At 43.1% G+C, this 24,852-nt stretch overlaps 1 protein-coding gene across 4 annotated transcripts in view; it reads left to right on the top strand.

Moving 5' to 3' along the window:
• Positions 1-24,615, top strand: part of LOC115175191 (HBS1-like protein) — a 64,266-nt gene extending 39,651 nt beyond the window's left edge. For all 4 annotated transcript variants that reach the window (XM_029734436.1, XM_029734437.1, XM_029734438.1 and 1 more), the window contains 10 exons: positions 6,185-6,331; positions 6,517-6,591; positions 10,927-11,044; positions 13,060-13,128; positions 17,045-17,149; positions 17,540-17,630; positions 18,370-18,478; positions 19,060-19,160; positions 23,634-23,778; positions 24,563-24,615. In XM_029734436.1, the coding sequence (XP_029590296.1) occupies positions 6,185-6,331; positions 6,517-6,591; positions 10,927-11,044; positions 13,060-13,128; positions 17,045-17,149; positions 17,540-17,630; positions 18,370-18,478; positions 19,060-19,160; positions 23,634-23,778; positions 24,563-24,574 (972 nt within the window). In that variant the 3' untranslated portion in view covers positions 24,575-24,615. The remainder of the gene's footprint in view (positions 1-6,184; positions 6,332-6,516; positions 6,592-10,926; positions 11,045-13,059; positions 13,129-17,044; positions 17,150-17,539; positions 17,631-18,369; positions 18,479-19,059; positions 19,161-23,633; positions 23,779-24,562) is intronic.
• Positions 24,616-24,852: the final 237 nt, after the last annotated feature.

The raw sequence follows: 24,852 nt of genomic DNA, 5'->3' as shown, positions 1-24,852 counted from the left end.
CACCTTCACTTAGTTCCACAGTAGTTATACAGGACACCTTCAGTTAATTCCACAGTAGTTTATACAGGACACCTTCAGTTAATTCCACAGTAGTTTATACAGGACACCTTCAGTTAATTCCACAGTAGTTATACAGGACACCTTCATTTAGTTCCACAGTAGTTATACAGGACACCTTCTGTTAATTCCACAGTAGTTTATACAGGACACCTTCAGTTAATTCCACAGTAGTTATACAGGACACCTTCACTTAATTCCACAGTCGTTATACAGGACACCTTCAGTTAGTTCCACAGTAGTTTATACAGGACACCTTCAGTTAATTCCACAGTAGTTTATTCAGGACACCTTCAGTTAGTTCCACAGTAGTTATACAGGACACCTTCAGTTAGTTCCACAGTAATTTATACAGGACACCTTCATTTAGTTCCACAGTAGTTATACAGGACACCTTCAGTTAGTTCCACAGTAGTTTATACAGGACACCTTCATTTAGTTCCACAGTAGTTTATACAGGACACCTTCAGTTAATTCCACAGTAGCTATACAGGACACCTTCAGTTAGTTCTACAGTAGTTATACAGGACACCTTCAGTTAATTCCACAGTAGTTTATACAGGACACCTTCAGTTAATTCCACAGTAGTTATACAGGACACCTTCAGTTAATTCCACAGTAGTTATACAGGACACCTTCAGTTAGTTCCACAGTAGTTTATACAGGACACCTTCATTTAGTTCCCCAGTAGTTATACAGGACACCTATATTTTGTTCCACAGTGGTTTATACAGGACACCTTCAGTTAGTTCCACAGTAGTTTATACAGGACACCTTCACTTAGTTCCACAGTAGCTCCTACCAGGGGACGTGGAGAGGGTCTGTGGCTGCACCACGGACTCTCACTACTGGTGTCCCCCATGGCTCGGTTCTAGTCCCTCTCCTCCTCTCTCTATACACCAAGTCACTGGTCATATCCTCACATGGTGTCTCCTATCACTGCTATGAGGATGGACCTCTCTTCTTCTCTCTATAGACCAAGTCACTGGTCATATCCTCACATGGTCTCTCCTGTCACTGCTATGAGGATGGACCTCTCTTCTTCTCTCTATAGACCAAGTCGCTCAGCTCTGTCATGTCCTCACATGGTCTCTCCTGTCACTGCTATGAGGATGGACCTCTCTTCTTCTCTCTATAGACCAAGTCGCTCAGCTCTGTCATGTCCTCACAAGGGTCTCTCCTATCACTGCTATGCGGATGACAATCTACTACTTTCCTCCTTCTCCCCTTCTGACACCCAGGTGGCGACACACATCTATGCGTGCCTGGCAGCTATCTCAACTTGGATGTTGGCCCACCAACCTCAAGCTCAACCTCGACAAGACAGAGCTGTCTTACTCCCGGGAAGGCGTGCCCACTCAAAGACCTCTCCACACAGTCAACAACTCCACAGTGTCGCCCTCCTAGAGAGCAAAGAACCTTGGTTTGACCCTGGACAACACCCTGTCATTCTCTGCAAACATCAAAGCAGTGACCTGCTCCTGCAGGTTCATGCTCTACAACATCCGTAGGGTACGGCCCTCCCTCACACAGGAAGAGGAACATCCGTAGGGTACCGCCCTACCTCACACAGGAAGAGGAACATCCATAGGGTACGACCCTACCTCACACAGGAAGAGGAACATCCGTAGGGTACGACCCTACCTCACACAGGAAGAGGAACATCCATAGGGTACGACCCTACCTCACACAGGAAGAGGAACGTCCGTAGGGTACGGCCCTACCTCACACAGGAAGAGGAACATCCCTAGGGTACGACCCTACCTCACACAGGAAGCGTCACAGGTCCTAATCCAGACTTTTATCATCACCCATCTAGACTACTACAACTCGCTGTTGGCTGGACCCCCGCAACTGATGCAGAACTCTGCAGCCCACCTGGTTTTCAACCTTCCCAAGTTCTCTCATATCACCCTGCTCCTCCAGACACTCCGCTACCGGACCATGGTGTTTACCTACGGACCAGCAAGAGGAACTTCCCCTCCCTACCTTCAGCCTAGGATCAAACCCAACACCCCAACCTGAGCTCTCTGTTCCTCCACCTCTGGTGTCTTGGCCCGCCCACCTCTACAGGAAGGCAGCTCCCGCTCAGCCCAGTCCAGAGCTCTTCTCTGTCCTGGCACCCCACAACCTGTTCTGCCACCTCTGGTGTCTTGGCCCACCCACCCCTAGTCCAAGCTTTAAACTGTCCTGGCTCTCCAATGGTGGAACCAGCCCCCCTCCCTCTCTTGCTCTGACTTTGCTGATAGCTACTTTGAGGAAAAGTGAACTTTTGATATGTGATTGTCCCACCTAGCTATATTAAGATGAAGTCGCTTAACTGTAAGTCGCTACTGTGGAACTAAACTGAAGATAGAAGGGATACTGTATCTACACGTTTTGCCTTGTGGCGTAGAGAAAATGTTGCATTTTTAAATACGTTTGCTGCAATTCTACGCACTTTGCCATGGGGTGGATTCGACCAGCGTGTTCCAGTTCCTGCCAATATCCAGCAACTTCTCACAGCCGTTGAAGACGAACATTCCACAGACCCAATCAACAGCCTGATTAACTCTATGTGAAGGAGATGTGTCACGCTGCATGAGCCCAATGGTGGTCACACCAGATACTGATAATTTTTTTCTGATCCACGCCCCTACATTTTTTTGTTTTTTAAAGGCATCGGTCCAACAGATGCATATCTGTATTCCCAGTAGAGAGAGAGGCTAATGATGGTCACACCAGATACTGACTATTTTTTTCTGATTCACACCCCTATTTTTTTTTTAAAGGCATTTGTTACAAACAGATGCATATCGGTTTTCCCAATCGTGTGAAATCCATAGATTAGAGCCTAATGAATTTATTTCAATTGACTGATTTGCTGATATGAACTGACAGAGAATGGCGTCGGAGGGGATGGCTTTTACAGGCTCCTAACCAACTGTGCTATTTTGTACGTTTTTTTTTTTGCGTTGTTTATAACTTTTTTTTTTTTTACTTATTTTGTACATAATGTTGCTGCTACCGTCTCCGAAAATAACTTCTGGACAGCAGAACAGAAATTGCTCACCTCGAATTAGACAAAGATTTTTCTTTAACGAGTCCGACGCGAAGGATATACTGCTTTCTCGGGAACGTGCCCAAATCCCCGTCATGAAAAGACGGAGACAAAGGGGGCGGAGTTCGGGCTGCCTTCGTAGGCAGGTGAGTAAATCTCCTCTACCATCCGTTCTATTGGCCAACGTGCAATCACTGGGAAACAAAATGGATGATATACGATTTAAGACTATCCTACCATCAAGACATTAAAAACTGTAATTTCTTATGTTTCACCGAGTTGTGGCTGAACAACGACACGGATAATATAGAGCTGCCGGGCATTTCCATGCATCGGCAGGACAGAGAAGCTACGTCTGGTAAGACTATTTGTCTATTTGTCAATAACAGCTGGTGTGCGATGTCTAATATTAAAGAAGTCTCGAGGTATTGCTCACCTGAGGTAGAGTACCTCATGATAAGCTGTAGACCACACTATCTACCAAGAGAGTTTTCATCTGTATTTTTTTGTAGCCGTCTATTTACCACCACAGACCAATGCTGGCACCAAGACCGCACTCAACAAGCTGTATAAGGTCATAAGCAAACAAGAAATTCTCATCCAGAAGCAGCGCTCCTAGTGGCCGGGGACTTTAATGCAGGCAAACTGAAATCCGTTCAACCTCATTTCTACCAGCATGTCACATGATCAACCAGAGGGGGAAAAAAACTCTAGACCACCTTTACTCCACACACAGAGACGGGTACAAAGCTTTCCCTCGCCCTCCATTTGGCAAATCTGACCATAATTCTATCTTCCTGATTCCTGCTTACAAGCAAAAACTAAAGCAGGAAGTACCAGTGACTCGCTCAGTACGGAAGTGGTCAGATGACTCAGATGCTAAGCTACAGGACTGTTTTGCAGCACAGACTGGAATATGTTCTGGGATTCATCCAATGGCATTGAGGAGTATACCACCTCAGTCATTGGCTTCATCATGGCGGTGTCATAGGAAAGCCCAAAAAGTCAGACTGTTCTCTCTGCTACCGCACGGCAAGCGGTACCAGTGCACCAAGTCTAGGTCCAAAAGGCTCCTTAACAGCTTCTAGCCCCAAGCCATAAGACTGCTGAACAATTTAATCAAAATGGCCACCGGACTATTTACATTTGACTGCTGCTACTCGCTGTTTCTTATCTATGCATAGTCACTTCACCCCTACCTACATGTACATATTACCTCTACTAACCTGTACCCCCATAGTCACTTTACCCCTACCTACATGTACATATTACCTCTACTAACCTGTACCCCCATAGTCACTACACCCCTACCTACATGTACATATTACCTCTACTAACCTGTACCTCCACACATTGACTCAGTACCCTGTATATACCTTCATTATTGTTATTTTGTGTTACTTTTAATTATTTTTTACTTTAGTTTATTTGGTAAATACTTAACCAACAATGCAGTTCAAGAAATAGAGTTAAGGGCTTGTAAGTAAGCGTTTCACGGTAAAGTCTACACTTGTTGTATTCGGCACATGTGGCAAAGTTTGATTTGATTTGAACTGAAGTTAGGTAAATCTTTGAAATTGTTGCATGTTGCGTTTATATTTTAGTTCAGTATAAATGGAAAGATACGGCTTACACAGAGTGGAAAATCACAGTGTATTCAGAATGTCCTCATTATGGCCTGGAATACAGATCAGAATGTCCTCATTATGGCCTGGAATACAGATCAGAATGTCCTCATTATGGCCTGGAATACAGATCAGAATGTCCTCATTATGGCCTGGAATACAGATCAGAATGTCCTCATTATGGCCTGGAATACAGATCAGAATGTCCTCATTATGGCCTGGAATACAGATCAGAATGTCCTCATTATGGCCTGGAATACAGATCAGAATGTCCTCATTATGGCCTGGAATACAGATCAGAATGTCCTCATTATGGCCTGGAATACAGATCAGTATATGTCCTCATTATGGCCTGGAATACAGATCAGTATATGTCCTCATTATGGCCTGGAATACAGATCAGAATGTCCTCATTATGGCCTGGAATACAGATCAGAATATGTCCTCATTATGGCCTGTAATACAGATCAGAATATGTCCTCATTATGGCCTGTAATACAGATCAGAATATGTCCTCATTATGGCCTGTAATACAGATCAGAATATGTCCTCATTATGGCCTGTAATACAGATCAGAGAATGTCCTCATTATGGCCTGTAATACAGATCAGAGAATGTCCTCATTATGGCCTGTAATACAGATCAGAGAATGTCCTCATTATGGCCTGTAATACAGATCAGAGAATGTCCTCATTATGGCCTGTAATACAGATCAGAATGTCCTCATTATGGCCTGTAATACAGATCAGAATATGTTCTCCTTATGGCCTGTAATACAGATCAGAATGTCCTCATTATGGCCTGGAATACAGATCAGAATGTCCTCATTATGGCCTGGAATACAGATCAGAATGTCCTCATTATGGCCTGTAATACAGATCAGTATATGTCCTCATTATGGCCTGTAATACAGATCAGAGAATGTCCTCATTATGGCCTGTAATACAGATCAGAGAATGTCCTCATTATGGCCTGTAATACAGATCAGAGAATGTCCTCATTATGGCCTAAAATACAGATCAGTATATGTCCTCATTATGGCCTGTAATACAGATCAGAATGTCCTCATTATGGCCTGTAATACAGATCAGAATATGGCCTGTAATACAGATCAGAATGTCCTCATTATGGCCTGTAATACAGATCAGAATGTCCTCATTATGGCCTGTAATACAGATCAGTATATGTCCTCATTATGGCCTAAAATACAGATCAGTATATGTCCTCATTATGGCCTGTAATACAGATCAGAATGTCCTCATTATGGCCTGTAATACAGATCAGAATATGGCCTGTAATACAGATCAGAGAATGTCCTCATTATGGCCTGGAATACAGATCAGAATGTCCTCACATGGCCTGGAATACAGATCAGAATGTCCTCACATGGCCTGGAATACAGATCAGAATATGTCCTCATTATGATGGTGTTCGTATAACCTGTGTGTGTCTCTCCTCACAGGCGGACGTGGCGGTGTTAGTGGTTGATGCCAGCAGAGGTGAGTTTGAGGCAGGGTTCGAGGCGGGTGGTCAGACGCGAGAGCACGGCCTTCTGGTCCGTTCGTTGGGCGTCACGCAGCTCGCTGTTGCCGTCAACAAGATGGACCAGGTGAGAACAAAGTTGCCACTACTAATAGGTGTAGCCACGGCAACGCCCGTTACTCTGACAACAGTGGAATTTATGGTACAATCGTATTGTAACAGATATGGAAATGTTTAACAAGGAACTCTCTCTGTGTGTGTGTGTGTGTGTGTGTGTGTGTGTGTGTGTGTGTGTGCGCGTGTGTGTGACAGGTAAACTGGCAACAGGAGCGATTTAAAGAGATCATCTCCAAACTTGGACATTTCCTGAAACAGGCTGGATTTAAGGTGGGTGGCTAGGGTTAGGACCTTTGACCTGGAGCTAGGGTTAGGACCTTTGACCTGGAGCTAGGGTTAGGACCTTTGACCTGGAGCTAGGGTTAGGACCTTTGACCTGGAGCTAGGGTTAGGACCTTTGACCTGGAGCTAGGGTTAGTGAACACTGAATTAAGACAATCAAGCTAACCCAAACTACAGTTTTATTGTGTTTCTAATAATGTTATAGCAGATTTATAATGCTTTTCTAGCAGTGTTTTTAGTGTTATATTTATAGAGATCCTGTATCTATTTTGTAGCCTAATTCTATGGTTCTGCTCTCTCCCAGGACTCTGTGTTGTACGTTAGTTATTGCAGTGTTATGTAGCATTATAAGTGTGTTGTCTGTCCCGACCCGTAGGCTATCAGGAGAGAACCTGACCACTAAGGGTTCTATAACAGTGTTATGTAGCATTATAAGTGTGTTGTCTGTCCCGACCCGTAGGCTATCAGGAGAGAACCTGACCACTAAGGGTTCTATAACAGTGTTATGTAGCATTATAAGTGTGTTGTCTGTCCCGACCCGTAGGCTATCAGGAGAGAACCTGACCACTAAGGGTTCTATAACAGTGTTATGTAGCATTATAAGTGTGTTGTCTGTCCCGACCCGTAGGCTATCAGGAGAGAACCTGACCACTAAGGGTTCTATAACAGTGTTATGTAGCATTATAAGTGTGTTGTCTGTCCCGACCCGTAGGCTATCAGGAGAGAACCTGACCACTAAGGGTTCTATAACAGTGTTATGTAGCATTATAAGTGTGTTGTCTGTCCCGACCCGTAGGCTATCAGGAGAGAACCTGACCACTAAGGGTTCTATAACAGTGTTATGCAGCGGACAGATTAGGGGAGGATGTCCAGATCAAATCAGATTTTATTTGTCACATGCGCCGAATACAACAGGTCGAGGAGAGTGAACAGTGAAATGCTTCCTTACAAGCCCTTAACCAACAATTCAGTTTTAAGAAAAATACCTAAAAAAAAAAGAAATAAAACTAACAAATAATTAATGAGCAGCAGTAAAACAACAATACATACAGGGGGTACCGGTACAGAGTCAATGTGGAGGCTATATACAGGGGGGTACCGGTACAGAGTCAATGTGGAGGCTATATACAGGGGGTACCGGTACAGAGTCAATGTGGAGGCTATATACAGGGTGGTACCGGTACAGAGTCAATGTGGAGGCTATATACAGGGGGGTACCGGTACAGAGTCAATGTGGAGGCTATATACAGGGGGGTACCGGTACAGAGTCAATGTGGAGGCTATATACAGGGGGTACCGGTACAGAGTCAATGTGGAGGCTACATACAGTGGGTACCGGTACAGAGTCAATGTGGAGGCTATATACAGGGGGTACCGGTACAGAGTCAATGTGGAGGCTATAACGGGGGTACCGGTACAGAGTCAATGTGGAGGCTATATACAGGGGGTACCGGTACAGAGTCAATGTGGAGGCTATAAACGGGGTACCGGTACAGAGTCAATGTGGAGGCTATATACAGGGGGTACCGGTACAGAGTCAATGTGGAGGCTATAAACGGGGTACCGGTACAGAGTCAATGTGGAGGCTATATACAGGGTGTTACGGTACAGAGTCAATGTGGAGGCTATATACAGGGGGTACCGGTACAGAGTCAATGTGAAGGCTATATACAGGGGGTACCGGTACAGAGTCATTGTGGAGGCTATATACAGGGGGTACCGGTACAGAGTCAATGTGGAGGCTATATACAGGGGGTACCGGTACAGAGTCAATGTGGAGGCTATATACAGGGGGTACCGGTACAGAGTCAATGTGGAGGCTATATACAGGGGGTACCGGTACAGAGTCAATGTGGAGGCTATATACAGGGGGTACTGGTACAGAGTCAATGTGGACGCTATATACAGGAGGTACCGGTACAGAGTCAATGTGGAGGGACACCAGTTAGTCAAGGTAATTGAGGTAATATGTACATGTAGGTAGAGTTATAAAAGTGACTATGCATAGATAATAACAGAGTAGCAGCAGTGTAGGGGGGGGGTTGAAATAGTCTGGGTAGCCATTTGATTACATGTTCAGGAGTCTTATAGCTTGGGGGTAGAAGCTGTTTAGAAGCCTCTTGGACCTAGACTTGGCGCTCCGGTACCGCTTGCATTGCGGTAGCAGAGAGAACAGTCTATAACTAGGGTGGCTGGTTTCTTTGACCATTTTTAGGGCCTTCCCTCTGACACCGCCTGGTGTAGAGGTCCTGGATGGCAGGAAGCTTGGCCCCGGTGATGTACTGGGCTGTACGCACTACCCTCTGTAGTGCCTTGCAGTGATGCAACCCGTCAGGATGCTCTCGATGTTGCAGCTGTAAAACCTTTTGAGGATCTGAGGACCCATGCCAAATCTTTTCAGTCTCCTGAGAGGGAATAGGTTTTGTCTTGCCCTCTTCACGACTGTCTTGGTGTGCTTGAACCATGTTAGTTTGTTGGTGATGTGGACACCAAGGAACTTGAAGCTCTCAACCTGCTCCACTACAGCCCTGTCAATGAGAATGGGGGCGTGCTCGGTCCTCCTTTTCCTGTAGTCCACAATCATCTCCTTTTGTCTTGATCACGTTGAGGGAAAGGTTGTTGTCCTGGCACCACACGGCCCGGTCTCTGACCTCTTCCCTATAGGCTGTCTCATTGTTGTCGGTGATCAGGCCTACCACTGTTGTGTCATTAGCAAACTTAATGATGGTGTTGGAGTCGTGCCTGCCCGTGCAGTCATAAGTGAACAGGGAGTACAGGAGGGGACTGAGCACGCACCCCTGAGGGACCCCTGTGTTGAGGATCAGCGTGGCAGATGTGTTGTTACCTACCCTTGCCACCTGGGGGCGGCCCGTCAGGAAGTCCAGGATCCAGTTGCAGAGGGAGTTGTTTGATCCCAGTGTCCTTATTGATGAGCTTATTGATGAGCTTTGAGGGCACTTCAATAAGCTTTTGATGGCACTTTGGTGTTGAACGCTGAGCTGTAGTCAATGAATAGCATTCTCACATAGCTGTTCCTTTTGTCGAGGTGGGAAAGGGCAGTGTGGAGTGCAATAGAGATTGCATCATCTGTGGATCTGTTGGGGCGGTATGCAAATTGGAGTGGGTCTAGGGTTTCTGGGATAATGGTGTTGATGTGAGCCATGACCAGCCTTTCAAAGCACTTCATGGCTGCAGATGTGAGTGCTACGGGTCAGTAGTCATTTAGGCAGGTTACCTTACTGTTCTTGGGCACAGGGACTATAGTGGTCTGCTTGAAACATGTATATATTACAGACTCTGTCAGGGAGAGGTTGAAAATGTCAGTGAAGACACTTGCCAGTTGGTCCGCCACATGCTTTGAGTACACGTCCTGGTAATCCATCTGGCCCCGCGGCTTTGTGTATGTTGACCTGTTTAAAGGTCTTGCTCACATTGGCTACCGAGAGCGTTACCACACGGTCATCCAGAACAGCTGGTGCTCTCGTGCATGGACTTCTGGGTTTCCCTTTGTAGTCCGTAATAGTTTTCAAGCCTGGACACATCCGACGAGCGGTCAGAGCCGGCGTAGTAGGATTCAATCTTAATCCTGTGTTGATGCTTTGCTTGTTTGATGGATCATCTGAGGGCGTAGCGGGATTTCTTATTGGCGTCCGGATTAGTGTCCCGCTCCTTGAAAACGGCCTTTAGCTCGGTGCGGATCTCAGGATATAAAATTTACTTGGAGAAACCTGAAATAATGTCAATAGGAAAAATGAAAAATACTAACTCATGATCTACATCCTTTCAGTGGACCATAAAATGTATAAATACTTAGGATGCTTAATAATTGACAACAAACAACAAATATATAACGATAACTTTATCCAGTTACTCAACGATATGAAAGAACATCTAATTAAATGGAAAAATGTTCCGCTAAATTTTACAGGGAGAATAAGCCTCTTCGGAATGGCATGGCTCCTAAAGTTTTCATACTTATTATCGGTAATACCGATTACCCCAACGAAGACATTGCTTAAAGAACTATACTCAGTCATAACAGATTTTATATGGGAAAATACAACTCATAGAATAAAAAGGAAAGTTTTACATCTTCCTGAGTCTGAGGCTGGTTTTAACCTTCGTGAGTCTGAGGCTGGTTTTAACCTTCCTGAGTCTGAGGCTGGTTTTAACCTTCCTGAGTCTGAGACTGGTTTTAAACCTTCGTGAGTCTGAGGCTGGTTTTAACCTTCGTGGTCTGAGGCTGGTTTTACCTTAGTGAGTCTGAGTCTGGTTTTAACCTTAGTGAGGCTGGTGTAATAGCTGTTCTATGTTCTCTCCCAGGACTCTGATGTGTTCTACGTGCCGACCAGTGGCCTATCAGGAGAGAACCTGACCACTAAGAGTTCTGCGCTGACGCTAACATCCTGGTACTCTGGACCCTGTCTGCTGGAACAGATCGGTAGACACACACACACACACACACACTCTTATTCAAGTCCACAAAGCTTAGAAAATAACGTGACAAGCTCAACAATGTTTAACATTAAACATCCATTATATACATGCTGTGGGACAAGTGTATTAATGAAGACAGAATGATTTCCATCTTCAGAGAGAGCAGAGTAGCTGAGACTATTGACTGTTTGATTTAGCCTCCGCTCTCTCCTGTAATGATCTGGAAGTGTGTGTCGTTAAGTAGTGTTAGGACTGACAATATTAAAAGTGGTAATCATTGTGATGTTGCTATGGTATTAGTCAGCATGGTAACAGAGTAACTCGGTGGTAGCAGTCAACAGTCTGATATGAAGATAACAGCTCACTATTTTTCATGCTCTCTCTCCCTCCCTCCCTCTCTCCATATCTATTCTATCTATGTCCCTCCCTCCCTCCATATCTATCTCTCTCCTCTCGTTCTCTCTCTCTCTCTCTCTCTCTCTCATCTCTCTCTCCTATCTCTCTACTCTCTCTCTCTCTCTCCTCTCTCTCTCTCTCTCTCTCTCTCTCTCTCTCTCTGTCCCTCCCTCCATATCTATTCTCTCTCTCTCTCTCTGTCCCCTCCCTCTCTCCCTCCCTCCATATCTATTCTCTCTCTCTCTCTCTCTCTCTCCCTCCATATCTATTCTATCTCTCTCTCTGTCCCTCCCTCTCTCTCTCCCTCCATATCTATTCTATCTCTGTCCCTCCCTCTCTCTCTCCCTCCATATCTATTCTATCTCTCTCTCCCTCCCTCTCTCTCTCCCTCCATATCTATTCTATCTCTCTCTCCCTCCCTCTCTCTCTCCCTCCATATCTATTCTATCTCTCTCCCTCCCTCCATATCTATTCTATCTCTCTCTCTCTCCCTCCATATCTATTCTCTCTCTCTCTCTCTCTCTCTCCCTCCATATCTATTCTATCTCTCTCTCTCCCTCCATATCTATTCTCTCTCTCTCTCCCTCCATATCTATTCTCTCTCTCTCTCTCCCTCCATATATATTCTATCTCTCTCTCCCTCCCTCCATATATATTCTATCTCTCTCTCTCTCCCTCCCTCCATATCTATTCTATCTCTCTCTCTCTCTCCCTCCATATCTATTCTATCTCTCCCTCCCTCCATATCTATTCTATCTCCTCTCTCTCCCTCCATATCTATTCTCTCTCTCTCCCTCCCTCTCTCTCTCCCTCCTACTCTATCTATTCTATCTCTCTCCCTCCCTCCATATCTATTCTATCTCTCTCTCTCTCCCTCCATCTATTCTCTCTCTCTCTCTCTCTCTCTCCCCTCCATATCTTCTCTCTCTCTCTCCCTCCACATTTAATCTCTCTCTCTCTCCTCCACATTTAATCTCTCTCTCTCTCCTCCACATTTAATCTCTCTCTCTCTCCCTTATATTCTATCTCTCTCTTCACCTCCCTCCATATCTATTCTATCTCTCTCTCTCCCTCCCTCCATATCTATTCTATCTCTCTCTCTCTCTCCCTCCATATCTATTCTATCTCTCTCTCTCTCCCTCCCATATCTATTCTCTCTCTCTCTCTCTCTCCCTCCATATCTATTCTATCTCTCTCCCTCCCTCCATATCTATTCTATCTCTCTCCCCTCCCTCTCCATAGCTATTCTATCTCTTCCTCTCTCCCCTCCACATTTATTCTCTCTCTCTCTCTCTCTCTCCACATTTATTCTATCTCTCTCTCCTCCACATTTAATCTCTCTCTCTCTCTCCCCTCATATCTATTCATCTCCTCTCTCCTCTCCCTCCATATCTATTCTATCTCTCTCTCTCTCCCTCCCTCCATATCTATTCTCTCTCTCTCTCCCTCCATATCTATTCTATCTCTCTCTCTCCCTCCATATCTATTCTCTCTCTCTCTCTCCCTCCATATCTATTCTCTCTCTCTCTCTCCTCCCTCCATATCTATTCTATCTCTCTCCCTCCCTCCATATCTATTCTCTCCGTCCACCTCCTCTCTCTTCCTCCTCCTCTCTCTCCATAGATTATTTCAAACCACCCCAGAGGTCGATAGAAAAGCCCTTCCGACTGTGTGTCTCGGACGTCTTCAAAGGTGAGATCACACTCTGTTCTATCTGTGGTTCTAGATCAGGGTTCTGTGTGGGTCTACATAGATACATTACATAGATACATTACATAGATACATTACATAGATATAGATACATTACATAGATACATTACATAGATACATTACATAGATACATTACATAGATACATTACATATATACATTACATAGATACATTACATAGATATAGATACATTACATAGATATAGATGCATTACATAGATACAGATGCATTACATAGACACAGATGCATTACATAGATACAGATACATTACATAGATATAGATACATTACATAGATACATTACATAGATATAGATACATTACATAGATATAGAGACATTACAGAGATATAGATATATTACATAGATAAATTATAGAGATACATTACAGAGATACATTACATAGATACAGATACATTACATGGATGTAGATACATTACATAGACATAGATACATTACATAGATACATTACATAGATACATTACATAGATACAGATACATTACATGGATATAGATACATTACATAGATACAGATACATTACATGGATATAGATACATTACATAGATACATTACATAGATACAGATACATTACATGGATATAGATACATTACATAGATATAGATACATTACATAGATATAGATACATTACATAGATATAGATATATTACATAGATATAGATACATTACAGAGATACATTACATAGATATAGATACATTACATAGATACAGATACATTACATAGATACAGATACATTACAGAGATACATTACATAGATACAGATACATTACAGAGATACATTACATAGATATAGATACAGATACATTACATAGATACATTACATAGATACATTACATAGATACAGATACATTACATGGATATAGATACATTACAGAGATACAGATACATTATATAGATACATTACATAGACATAGATACATTACAGAGATACAGATAATTACAGAGATACATTAGATAGATATAGATATAGATACATTACATAGATACATTACATAGATATAGATACATTACATAGATATAGATACATTACAAAGATATAGATACAGATACATTGCAGAGATACATTACATAGATATAGATACATCACATAGATACATTACATAGATATAGATACATCACAAAGATACATTACATAGATATAGATACATCACCTAGATATAGATACATTGCAGAGATATAGATACATTACATAGATACAGATACATTGCAGAGATATATTACATAGATACATTACAGAGAAATAGATACATTACAGAGATATAGATACATTACAGAGATATAGATACATTACATAGATACGGATACATTACATAGATACATTACAGAGATATAGATACATTGCAGAGATACATTACAGAGATATAGATACATTGCAGAGATACATTACATAGATACATTACAGAGATATAGATACATTGCAGAGATACATTACAGAGATATAGATACATTGCAGAGATACTAGCCTTGTGCTGAACAAGGGATTCCCTAAAATGGGAAGCCTGGGGAAGTTCTATTGCAGAAATCCCCTATAGAGGGTCGGAACCAGTTGTAAATCTGTGACTCCTCGCGTCACGTTAAGCCAATGAAATGCCTTGCTTGGTCAGCGCTCCGACGTTGCTCACCGTATTAGTGCTGTAGGAGCAACAGTGTGTGAGGACTAAAGATGTTTCCGCATTTCTCCTGCTATTTCGTATATGAGCTAAAGCTGCAGTAAGATAGGAGAAATGTTCTACAATGTTGGCCGTTTCAATATTTTTTTTAATTTAGACGTTTCTAAAGTGATATTTGGCTGTAAAGGCTAGCATGAGGGACATAACTAGCTAGCCACAAGGAGGTTAGTTTTGAAAAAAGTCAGCTTAACCTTGTAAGCTACCTAGGTATAACTAACTAGCTAGTTAATAGCTAGTTACATTTTCTCTCACGATTATAAAGCCAACAATTTTTTGTTTATTAAAAAAAAAAAGCATATTATTGACCTAAAAGGTCGCTAGCCTTATCCGGTACATGGTTGCTATGGGACAACTGCGATCATTTTTGTAAGTGACATTGCTAAAAAAAAAAAAAAAAAAAAAAAAAAATGAACTAAAGTGATATTTACAAAATAATATATTGAACCTGTAATGCAAATCTCCAGTAGTCTAATTATCTTCTCCTTTTTTCCATACTGGACTAAATCACAAGGGTTGGATTTGTACTAAACAATTTTAAATGTCATTTGAAAAGGCAACATCTGGTGTATGGTTTGTTCATATACACATTGTCTGCAGGTATCGTTTTAAATTAAGAACATACGATGCCATCAGAAAGTATTCATACCCCTGGACTTATTCCACATTTGTGTGTGTACAGCCTGAATTCAAAATGGATGGCATTGATTTTTCTCTCAACCATCTACACACAATACCCCATAATGACAGTGAAAATGTTATTTTTTTATATTTTTTTTAAATCTAATGAAAATGAAATACAGAAATATCTCATTACATTTTCATTTATCAGATGTCTTATCCAGAGCGACTTACAGGAGCAATTAGGGTTAAGTGCCTTGCTCAAGAGCACATCGAAATATTTGTCACCAAGTTGGCTGAGGTATTTTTAAATGTATATTTTATTTTTTAATTTAACCTTTATTTAACTAGGCAAGTCAGTTAAGAACAAATTTTATTTACAATGACGGCCTACCGGGGAACAGTGGGTTAACTGCTTTGTTCAGGGTCAGAACGACAGATTTTTAACTTGTCAGCTCGGGGATTCAATCCAGCAACCTAACCACTACCTGCCGTCTATCTATACTGAACTAAAATCTAAAATAAAACAATATAAAAATATCAACGCAACATGCAACAATTTCAAAGATTTTACAGTTACAGTTCATAAAAGGAAATCAGCCAATTTAAATCATTTCGTTAGGCCCTATCTTTGGATTTTAGATGATGGGCAGGGGCACAGCCATGGGTGGGCCTGAGAGGGCATAGGCCCACCTACTTGGGAGCCAGGCCCAGCCAATCAGAATTAGTTTTTCCCACAAAAGGGCTTTTCCCCACAAAAGGGTCCCCTCAGACGATCCCGCAGGTGAAGAAGCCGGATGTGGAGGTCCTGTACTGGCATGGTTATACGTGGTCTACAGTTGTGAGGCTGGCTGGGACATACTGCCAAATTCTCTAAAATTTATTGGAGGCAGCTTATGGTAGAGAACTGAACATTAAATTCTCTGGCAACAGCTCTGGTGGACATTCCTGCAGTCAGCATGCCAATTGCCCGCTCCCTCAACTTGAGATATATGTGGCATTGTGTTGTGTGACAAAACTGCACATTTTCGAGTGGCCTTTTATTGTCCCCAGCTCAAGGTGCACCTGTGTAATAATCATACTGTTTAATCAGCTTCATGATTTGCCACACCTGCCAGGTAGATGGATTATCTTGACAAAGGAGAAATGCTCACTAACAGGGATGTAAACACATTTGAACACATTGGAGAGAAATAAGATTTTTTGTGCTCGATCAGCTGTTGATATTCTTTTTAAAGATCTGTGTTCTAACCTGTTCTCTGTGTTCTAGATCAGGGTTCAGTGTTCTAACCCTGTTCTCTGTGTTCTAGATCAGGGTTCAGTGTTCTAACCCTGTTCTCTGTGGTTCTAGATCAGGGTTCTGTGTTCTAACCCTGTTCTCTGTGGTTCTAAATCAGGGTTTTGTGTTCTAACCCTGTTCTCTATGGTTCTAGATCAGGGTTCTGTTCTAACCCTGTTCTCAGTGGTTCTAGATCAGGGTTATGTGTTCTAACCTGTTCTCTGTGGTTCTAGATCAGGGTTCTGTGTTCTAACCATGTTCTCTGTGGTTCTAGATCAGGGTTCTGTGTTCTAACCCTGTTCTCTGTGGTTCTAGATCAGGGCTCAGGGTTCTGTGTAACAGGGAAGATCGAGGCGGGCTACATTCAGACAGGAGACAGAGTACTGGCCATGCCCCCCAATGAGACATGCACTGTTAAAGGTACTGTATGTTTCTATGTGTCTGTGTCTATGTGTCTATGTCTCTCGTGTGTTTATGTTTCTCAATGTCTAGTACACCAGTGCCACCTTGTGGACATACAACACATCTCTGTCTCTCTCACTCTGTCACTCTCTGTGTGTCTGTCTCTCGTCTCCCTCTATCTCTCTCTTTCTCTCTCTCCTCTCTCTCTCTCTCTCTCTGTCTCTCTTCTCTCCCTCTCTCCTTCTTCTTGTCTCTTCCTCTCCCTTCTCTCTGTCTCTCTCTCCCTCTCCTCCCACCCTCCCTCTCTCTCTCTCTCTCTCCCCCTCCCTCCCTCTGTCTCTCCCCTCTCCCTCCCTCTCTCTGTCTGTCTCTCTCCCTATGTGTCTGTCTCGTGTTGTCTCTGTGTAGGCATCACTCTCCACGATGAGCCTCTGGACTGGGCAGCAGCAGGAGATCATGTCAGTCTGACCGTCACTGGCATGGACATCATCAAGATTAAGTTAGTATATAACATAAACGCTATCCTGAACACGTGACCTCTATCCTTAACACGTGACCTCTAACCCAAACCCACTGGCATGGGCAGCATCTAGATGAAGTATAGAACCTAAACCCTAACCTTAACCCCTAACCCTACCCTCTATCCCTACCCTCTAACCCCTAACCTCAACCCCTACCCCTAACCCCTAACCCTGCCCCACTGATCATCATCAAATCAAGTGGATGTGTAATTCTTTACTGTGTGTTCTATCCCTGTAATGTTTGGTCTGTGTGGCTGTATGGACTCTACAAGGTGTTGAAAGCGTTCCACAGGGACGCTGGTCCATGTTGACTCCAACTTGACAGTGTGTCCAGTTGGCTGGATGTCCTTTGGGTGGTGGGATCTTGATACACAGGGGAAACTGTTGAGCGTGAAAAACCCAGCATCGTTGCAGTTCTTGACACAAACCGGTGCGCCTGGCACTACTACCATACCCTGTTTAAAGACACTTCAATCTTTGTCTTGCCATTCACCCTCTGAATGACACAACACAATCCATGTCTCAATTGTCTCAAGACATAAAAATCCTTCTTTAACCTGTCTCCTCCCTTCATCTAAACTGATTGAAGTGGATTAACAAGTGACATCAATAAGGGAACAACACTTTCACCTGGATTCACCTGGTCAGTCTATGTCATGGGAAAAAGCAGGTGTTCCTAATGTTTTGTCCACTCAGTGTCTATAATCTCTCCTCCAGTGTGGGCTGTGTGTTCTGTGATATTAAGGAGCCAATCAGAGCGTGTTCCCGCTTCAGGGCCAGAGTCCTGCTCTTCAACATAGAGGTCCCCATCACACAGGGCTTCCCCGTGAGTACACACACAGACAATCTGTGTTCCGTGGGCGGTTCTAAGTAGCTATAAGAATATTGTCTGTGTGGTTCTAAGTCTGTTTGTAGCAGGTAAGAATATTGTCTGTGTGGTTCTAAGTGTGTGGTTCTAAGTGTGTGGTTCTAAGTAGCTCAATGAATATTGTCTGTGTGGTTCTAAGTGTGTGGTTCTAAGTAGCTCTAAGAATATTGTCTGTGTGGTTCTAAGTGGGCGGTTCTAAGTAGCTATAAGAATATTGTCTGTGTGGTTCTAAGTGTGTGGTTCTAAGTAGCTCTTAAGAATATTGTCTGTGTGGTTCTAAGTGTGTGGTTCTAAGTCTTTGTAGCCGCAAGAATATTGTCTGTGTGATTCTAAGTGTGTGGTTCTAAGTAGCTCTAAGAATATTGTCTGTGTGGTTCTAAGTAGCTCAGTGAATATTGTCTGTGTGGTTCTAAGTGTGTGGTTCTAAGTAGCTCTAAGAATATGTCTGTGTGGTTCTAAGTGTGTGGTTCTAAGTAGCGCTTAAGAATATTGCTGTGTGGTTCAAAGTGTGTGGTTCTAAGTGTGTGTTCTGTGTGTAGGTTGTGTTGCACTACCAGACGATCAGTGAACCTGCCACCATTAGGAAGCTTGTCAGTGTTCTGCACAAGAGCAGCGGGGAGGTGCTCAAGAAGAAACCAAAGTGAGTATCAAGGTTGAAGTCTTCATAGATAATGAAGCTGCTTCATGCTGCCGAGGGACCATAACAGAAGAGAAGTTTAGCCTCGCTCATCACACGGTTTTGTTGTTGAGGGAATCGGCCCGATATCGCTACGTCTGATTCTACCTTTAATGTCAATGCAGTATTCAGTTAACATTACATTAACATTGTGTTTTGGTTGGGTTGTAACGGGAACATGTATTCCTTTCCGAATTGTTCGGCACAGGGACCTCGGTTCTGTCCTCACTGTGAACCCGAATGAAAACCTTTCAGACTCTTCTGTTAACCTCTCTGGCGCATGTGGGACGAATTCGTCCCACCTACGTAACAGCCACTTCAATCCAGTGGCGCGATTTTTGAATCGTTTGAAATACTATTACTTCAATTTCTCAAACATATGACTATTTACAGCTATTTAAAGACAAGAATCTCGTTAATCTAACCACACTGTCCGATTTCAAAAAGGCTTTACAACGAAAGCAAAACATTAGATTATGTCAGGAGAGTGCCCAGCCAGAAATAATCAGACACCCATTTTTCAAGCTAGCATATCATGTCACATAAACCCAAACCACAGCTAAATGCAGCACTAACCTTTCATCAGATGACACACCTAGGACATTATGTTATACAATACATGCATGTCTGTTCAATCAAGTTCATATTTATATCAAAAACCAGCTTTTACATTAGCATGTGACGTTCAGAAAAAGCATACCCCCCAAACTTCCGGGGAATTTACTAACAGTTTGCTAAATTACCACGATAAACGTTCACAAAAAGCATAACAATTATTTTAAGAATTAGATACATTACTCCTCTATGCACTCGATATGTCCGATTTTAAAATAGCTTTTCGGATGAAGCACATTTTCCAATATTCGAAGTACATAGCCCGGCATCACAGGGCTAGCTATTTAGACACCCACCCACTTCAGCCTTCACCATAATCACATTTCCTATAAGAAAAATTTTATACCTTTCTTGTTCTGTCAGAATACACTGCCAGGACTTCTTCATAACAAATGTAGGTTTGGTCCCAAATATTCCATCGTTATATCCAAACAGCGACGTTTTGTTCGTGAGTTCTAGACACTATCAGAATGCTACATCACGGTCTCGCGCATGGCGTGACAAAAAATGTCTAAATATTCCATTACCGTACTTCGAAGCATGTCAACCGCTGTTTAAAACCAATTTTTATGCCATTTATCTCGTAGAAAAGCGATAATATTCCGACCGGGAATCTGCAATGCGCTAAACAGCCGAATGAAATTTCTCCACGGGGGCGAATCGTGCACGCGCCTCATTCAATGGTCCTCTGATCGGCCACTTACCAAAGGCGATAATCTGTTTCAGCCAGAGGCCGCCTCGTCAACCTTCAGGTATTTCGCGGGTTCTGAGAGCCTATTGGAGCCCTGGGAATTCCGTAGGAATTGTCACGTTACAGCTAAGATCCTTACTTTTCAATAAACAGATGCAAGACGCACGACTCCTTGTCAGACAGGCCACTTCCTGCATGAAACCTTGTCAGGTGTTTGCCTGCCATAGGAGTTCTGTTATACTCACAGACACCATTCAAACAGTTTAGAAACTTTAGGGTGTTTTCTATCCAAACCTGAACAATAATATGCATATTCTAGCTTCTGAGTCGGTGTAGGAGGCAGTTAAATATGGGCACATATTTTTTCCAAAATTCTCAATACTGCCCCCTAGCCCAAACAGGTTAAAGCAACGAGAGCCTACGTACACCTTATCAAAATTCTAATCTTAATTGGCACATTTCAAACTGTCCTTTTTGTGAGGTACAGGCAGGAAATATTTCTGTACATTGTTGGGGTCGATAAACCAGAATCGGAGGATCCATCGTTAAAATCTCTAGTTTGGGAACGTTTTGGGTTCACAGTAGAGATGGACAAGAGTGGTGGATAATACGTTAACAGTATGTCGTCGCCACGCTCAACGAGAATAGCCTACGCAGCTGCCAACTCTCATCACTCCAGTATATCGGGGCAAGACGGAAACACAAAGAAACAACACAACGTCTGCCCTTGGCAGCTGATTCTGACCGGGCCAAAGAAGGTACAAGAGCGATAGATAGATAGGCTATATTTAAATCTTTTACTGTCTTGATTATAGGTATGCTCCCATTCTCGGTGGTTGAGAATAGTTTAGGTTTCAGCGCCAAATTTCTCGAGCCACGTTGCGAACCCGTTTCAGTAAACAGGGAGTACCCGATCAGTACATTCAGAAAGTATTTAGACCCTTTCCCTATTTCCACATTTTGTTGCACAACAGCCTTATTCTAAAATGGATTCAATGATTTTTTTCCCTCATCAATCTACACACAATACCTCATAATGATTAAGCGAAAACAGGTTTTTGCAAATTTATAAAATGTTTTAATCAGAAGTTTATTTACATAAGTATTCAGACCCTTTGTTATGAGACTCAGAATTGAGCTCAGGTGCTTCCTGTTTCCATTGATCATCCTTGAGATGTTTCTACAACTTGATTGGAGTTCACCTGTGGTAAATTCAATTGATTGGACATGATTTGGAAAGGAAACACCTGTCTATATGAGGTCCTACAGTTGACAGTGCATATCAGAGCAAAAACCAAACCATGAGGTCGAAGGAATTGTCCATAGAGCTCCGAGACAGGATTTTGTTGAGGCACAGATCTGGTTACCAAGAAATGTCTGCAGCATTGAAGGTCCCCAAGAACACAGTGGCCTCCATCATTCTTAAATGGAAGAAGTTAGGAACCACCAAGACACTTCCTAGAGCTGGCCGCCCGGCCAAACTGAGCAATCGGGGGAGAAGGGTCTTGGTCAGGGAGGTGACCAAGAACCCGATGGTCACTCTGACAGAGCTCCGGAGTTCCTCTGTGGAGATGGAAGAACCTTCTAGAAGGACAACCATCTCTGCAGCACTCCACCAATCAGGCTTTATAGGAAAAGTGGCTTGACGGAAGCCACTCTCAGTAAAAGGCGCATGACAGCCCACTTGGAGTTTGCCAAAAGGCATCTAAAGGACTCTCAGACCATGACAAACAAGATTCTCTGGTCTGATGAAACCAAGATTGAACTCTTTGGCCAGAATGCCAAGTGTCACGTCTGGAGGACACCGTATCCCTATGGTGAAGCATGGTGGTGGCAGCATCATGCTGTGGGGATGTTTTCAGCGGCAGGGACTGGGAGACTAGTCAGGATCGAGGGAAAGTTGAACTGAGAAAAGTACTGAGAAATCCTTGATGAAAACCTACTCCAGAGCTCTAAGGACCTCAGACTGGGGCGGAGGTTCACCTTCCAACAGGACAACGACCCTAAGCACACAGCCAAGACAACGCAGGAGTGTCTTTAGGACAAGTCTCTGAATGTCCTTGAGTGACCCAGCCAGAGCCCGGACTTGAACCCGATCTCACAAAACTCTGGAGAGACCTGAAAATAGCTGTGCAGCAACGCTCCCCATCCAACCTGACAGAGCTTGAGAGGATCTGCAGAGAAGAAAGGGAGAAACTCCCCAAATACAGGTGTGCCAAGCTTGTAGCATCATACCTAAGAAGACTCGAGGCTGTAATCGCTGCCAAAGGTGCTTCAACAAAGTACTGAGTAAAGGGTCTGAATACTTATGTAAATGTGATATTTATGTTTTTAATTCCAATAAATTAGGAAACATTTCTAAAAACATGTTTTCCCTTTGTCATTATGGGGTATTGTGTGTAGATGGGTGAGAATATATATATTTTTTAATACATTTTTGAATTCAGGCTGTAGCACTACAAAATGTGGAATAAGTCACGGGGTATGACTACTTTCTGAAGGCTCTTTACCTACTGTAATCTAGCCATATCAAGGTTGAGCTTCCTTCATCCTTGAGCTTCCTTCATCCTTGAGCTTCCTCATCCTTGAGCTTCCTTCATCCTTGAGCTTCCTTCATCCTTGAGCTTCCTTCATCCTTGAGCTCCCTTCATCCTTGAGCTCCAACTTCTTCTGCATGGTGACCTCTGTCACCTACTAAGGAAATGGCCTCTATAACAGCAGTTAAAAACATTTAAAAAATAAATAAAAACAATCCTCTTTTTTGAACTCTATAATTTGTTTTCGATCGCCGTACTTTTAGTTTACGGTTGACATTTTAGTCAGTCTGCGTTTCTCAACGAGTTCATATCACATGAACGCGTCCGACTGGTATTTACGACTTCACAACTGGTAAATTCCTCACCTCCCACATGGTTACGAACGCAGCATCAGAGTGGAAACTTGACCCAATATAACAATCCTGTCACAACAACAACAATGCCAGGGACATTTGTGAATGGCTTTTCATCCCCCCCCCCCAAAACCGCAATACGTACAGAATCAGGGGTTTGGTGACCCGTGACCCCCCCCCCCCCCCTTAGTGTTGGGAAAGAATCTGAATGTTGTATAAATGTTTGTTTAATGTTGTGTAGGTGTCTGGGTAAGGGTATGAACGCGGTGGTGGAGATCCAAACCCAGAGGCCCGTGGCGTTGGAGCTTTATAAGGACTTCAAGGAACTGGGACGCTTCATGCTGAGATACGTAGGGTCAACCATCGCTGCCGGGGTCGTCACCGAGGTAACCGGGCATCGGCCTTCTCCTCTTGCTACCTGAGGAAAATAGATCTACGTTGTAGGCTTTTGTTTCCAAACGGCAACCTATTCCCTATATAGTGTCAGAGACCTATGGGATCTGGTCTATAGTAGTGCACTACGTAGGGAATAGGGCTCTGGTCTAATTACATTTTTACATTTTAGTCATTTAGCAGACGCTCTTATCCGAGCGACTTACAGTAGTGAATGCATACATTTCATACATTATTTTCTGTACTATAGTAGTGCACTATATAGGGAATAGGGCTCTGGTCTATAGTAGTACCACTATATAGGGAATAGGGTCCTGGTCTAAAGTAGTGCACTATATAGGGAATAGGGCTCTGGTCAACAGTAGTGCACTATATAGGGAATAGGGCTCTGGTCTATAGTAGTACCACTATTAGGGAATAGGGCTCTGGTCTACAGTAGTGCACTATATAGGGAATAGGGCTCTGGTCTATAGTAGTGTACTATATAGGGAATAGGGCTCTGGTCTATAGTAGTGCACTATATAGGGAATAGGGCTCTGGTCTACAGTAGTGCACTATATAGGGAATAGGGCTCTGGTCTATAGTAGTGTACTATATAGGGAATAGGGCCCCATTTGGGATACACGCTAATGCTCTATCTGAGCAAACAGAACAGGGGTCACCAAACCTGCTGGAGTTACAGGCTGTTCATCTGTCTGTTGTGAAGGATATAGTTTCCATAAACTTTAGAGTTCAATGTTTTAACCTAGTCTTGGTTTTGTGTTATTTTCTCGGTAGATCAAAGAATGACGAGCGGTCTGATCCAGCTTGATCAAGTCAAGAACTGGACCGGAGACTGCATGACAGACGGCTAGCTGCAGACTGACAGACAGACAGACAAAGTGCAATTCCTTCAGAGATTGACAGAAGTGTCATTCACAGACTGAGTGTTCACATCCATCCTCTATCTATCTATCCATCCCTCTATCTATCCATCCATCCATCCAGGGCAGAAGCTATCGAACAAGATGAAGTAAACAATGAACCAATAAAAGGTCCAATCCAGCTGTTTTTATCTCGATATCGAA

This window comes from Salmo trutta, chromosome 35, assembly GCF_901001165.1.
Source record: "Salmo trutta chromosome 35, fSalTru1.1, whole genome shotgun sequence".
Taxonomy (NCBI): Eukaryota; Metazoa; Chordata; class Actinopteri; order Salmoniformes; family Salmonidae; genus Salmo; species Salmo trutta.
This window is presented reverse-complemented; position numbering and strand designations above follow the sequence as displayed.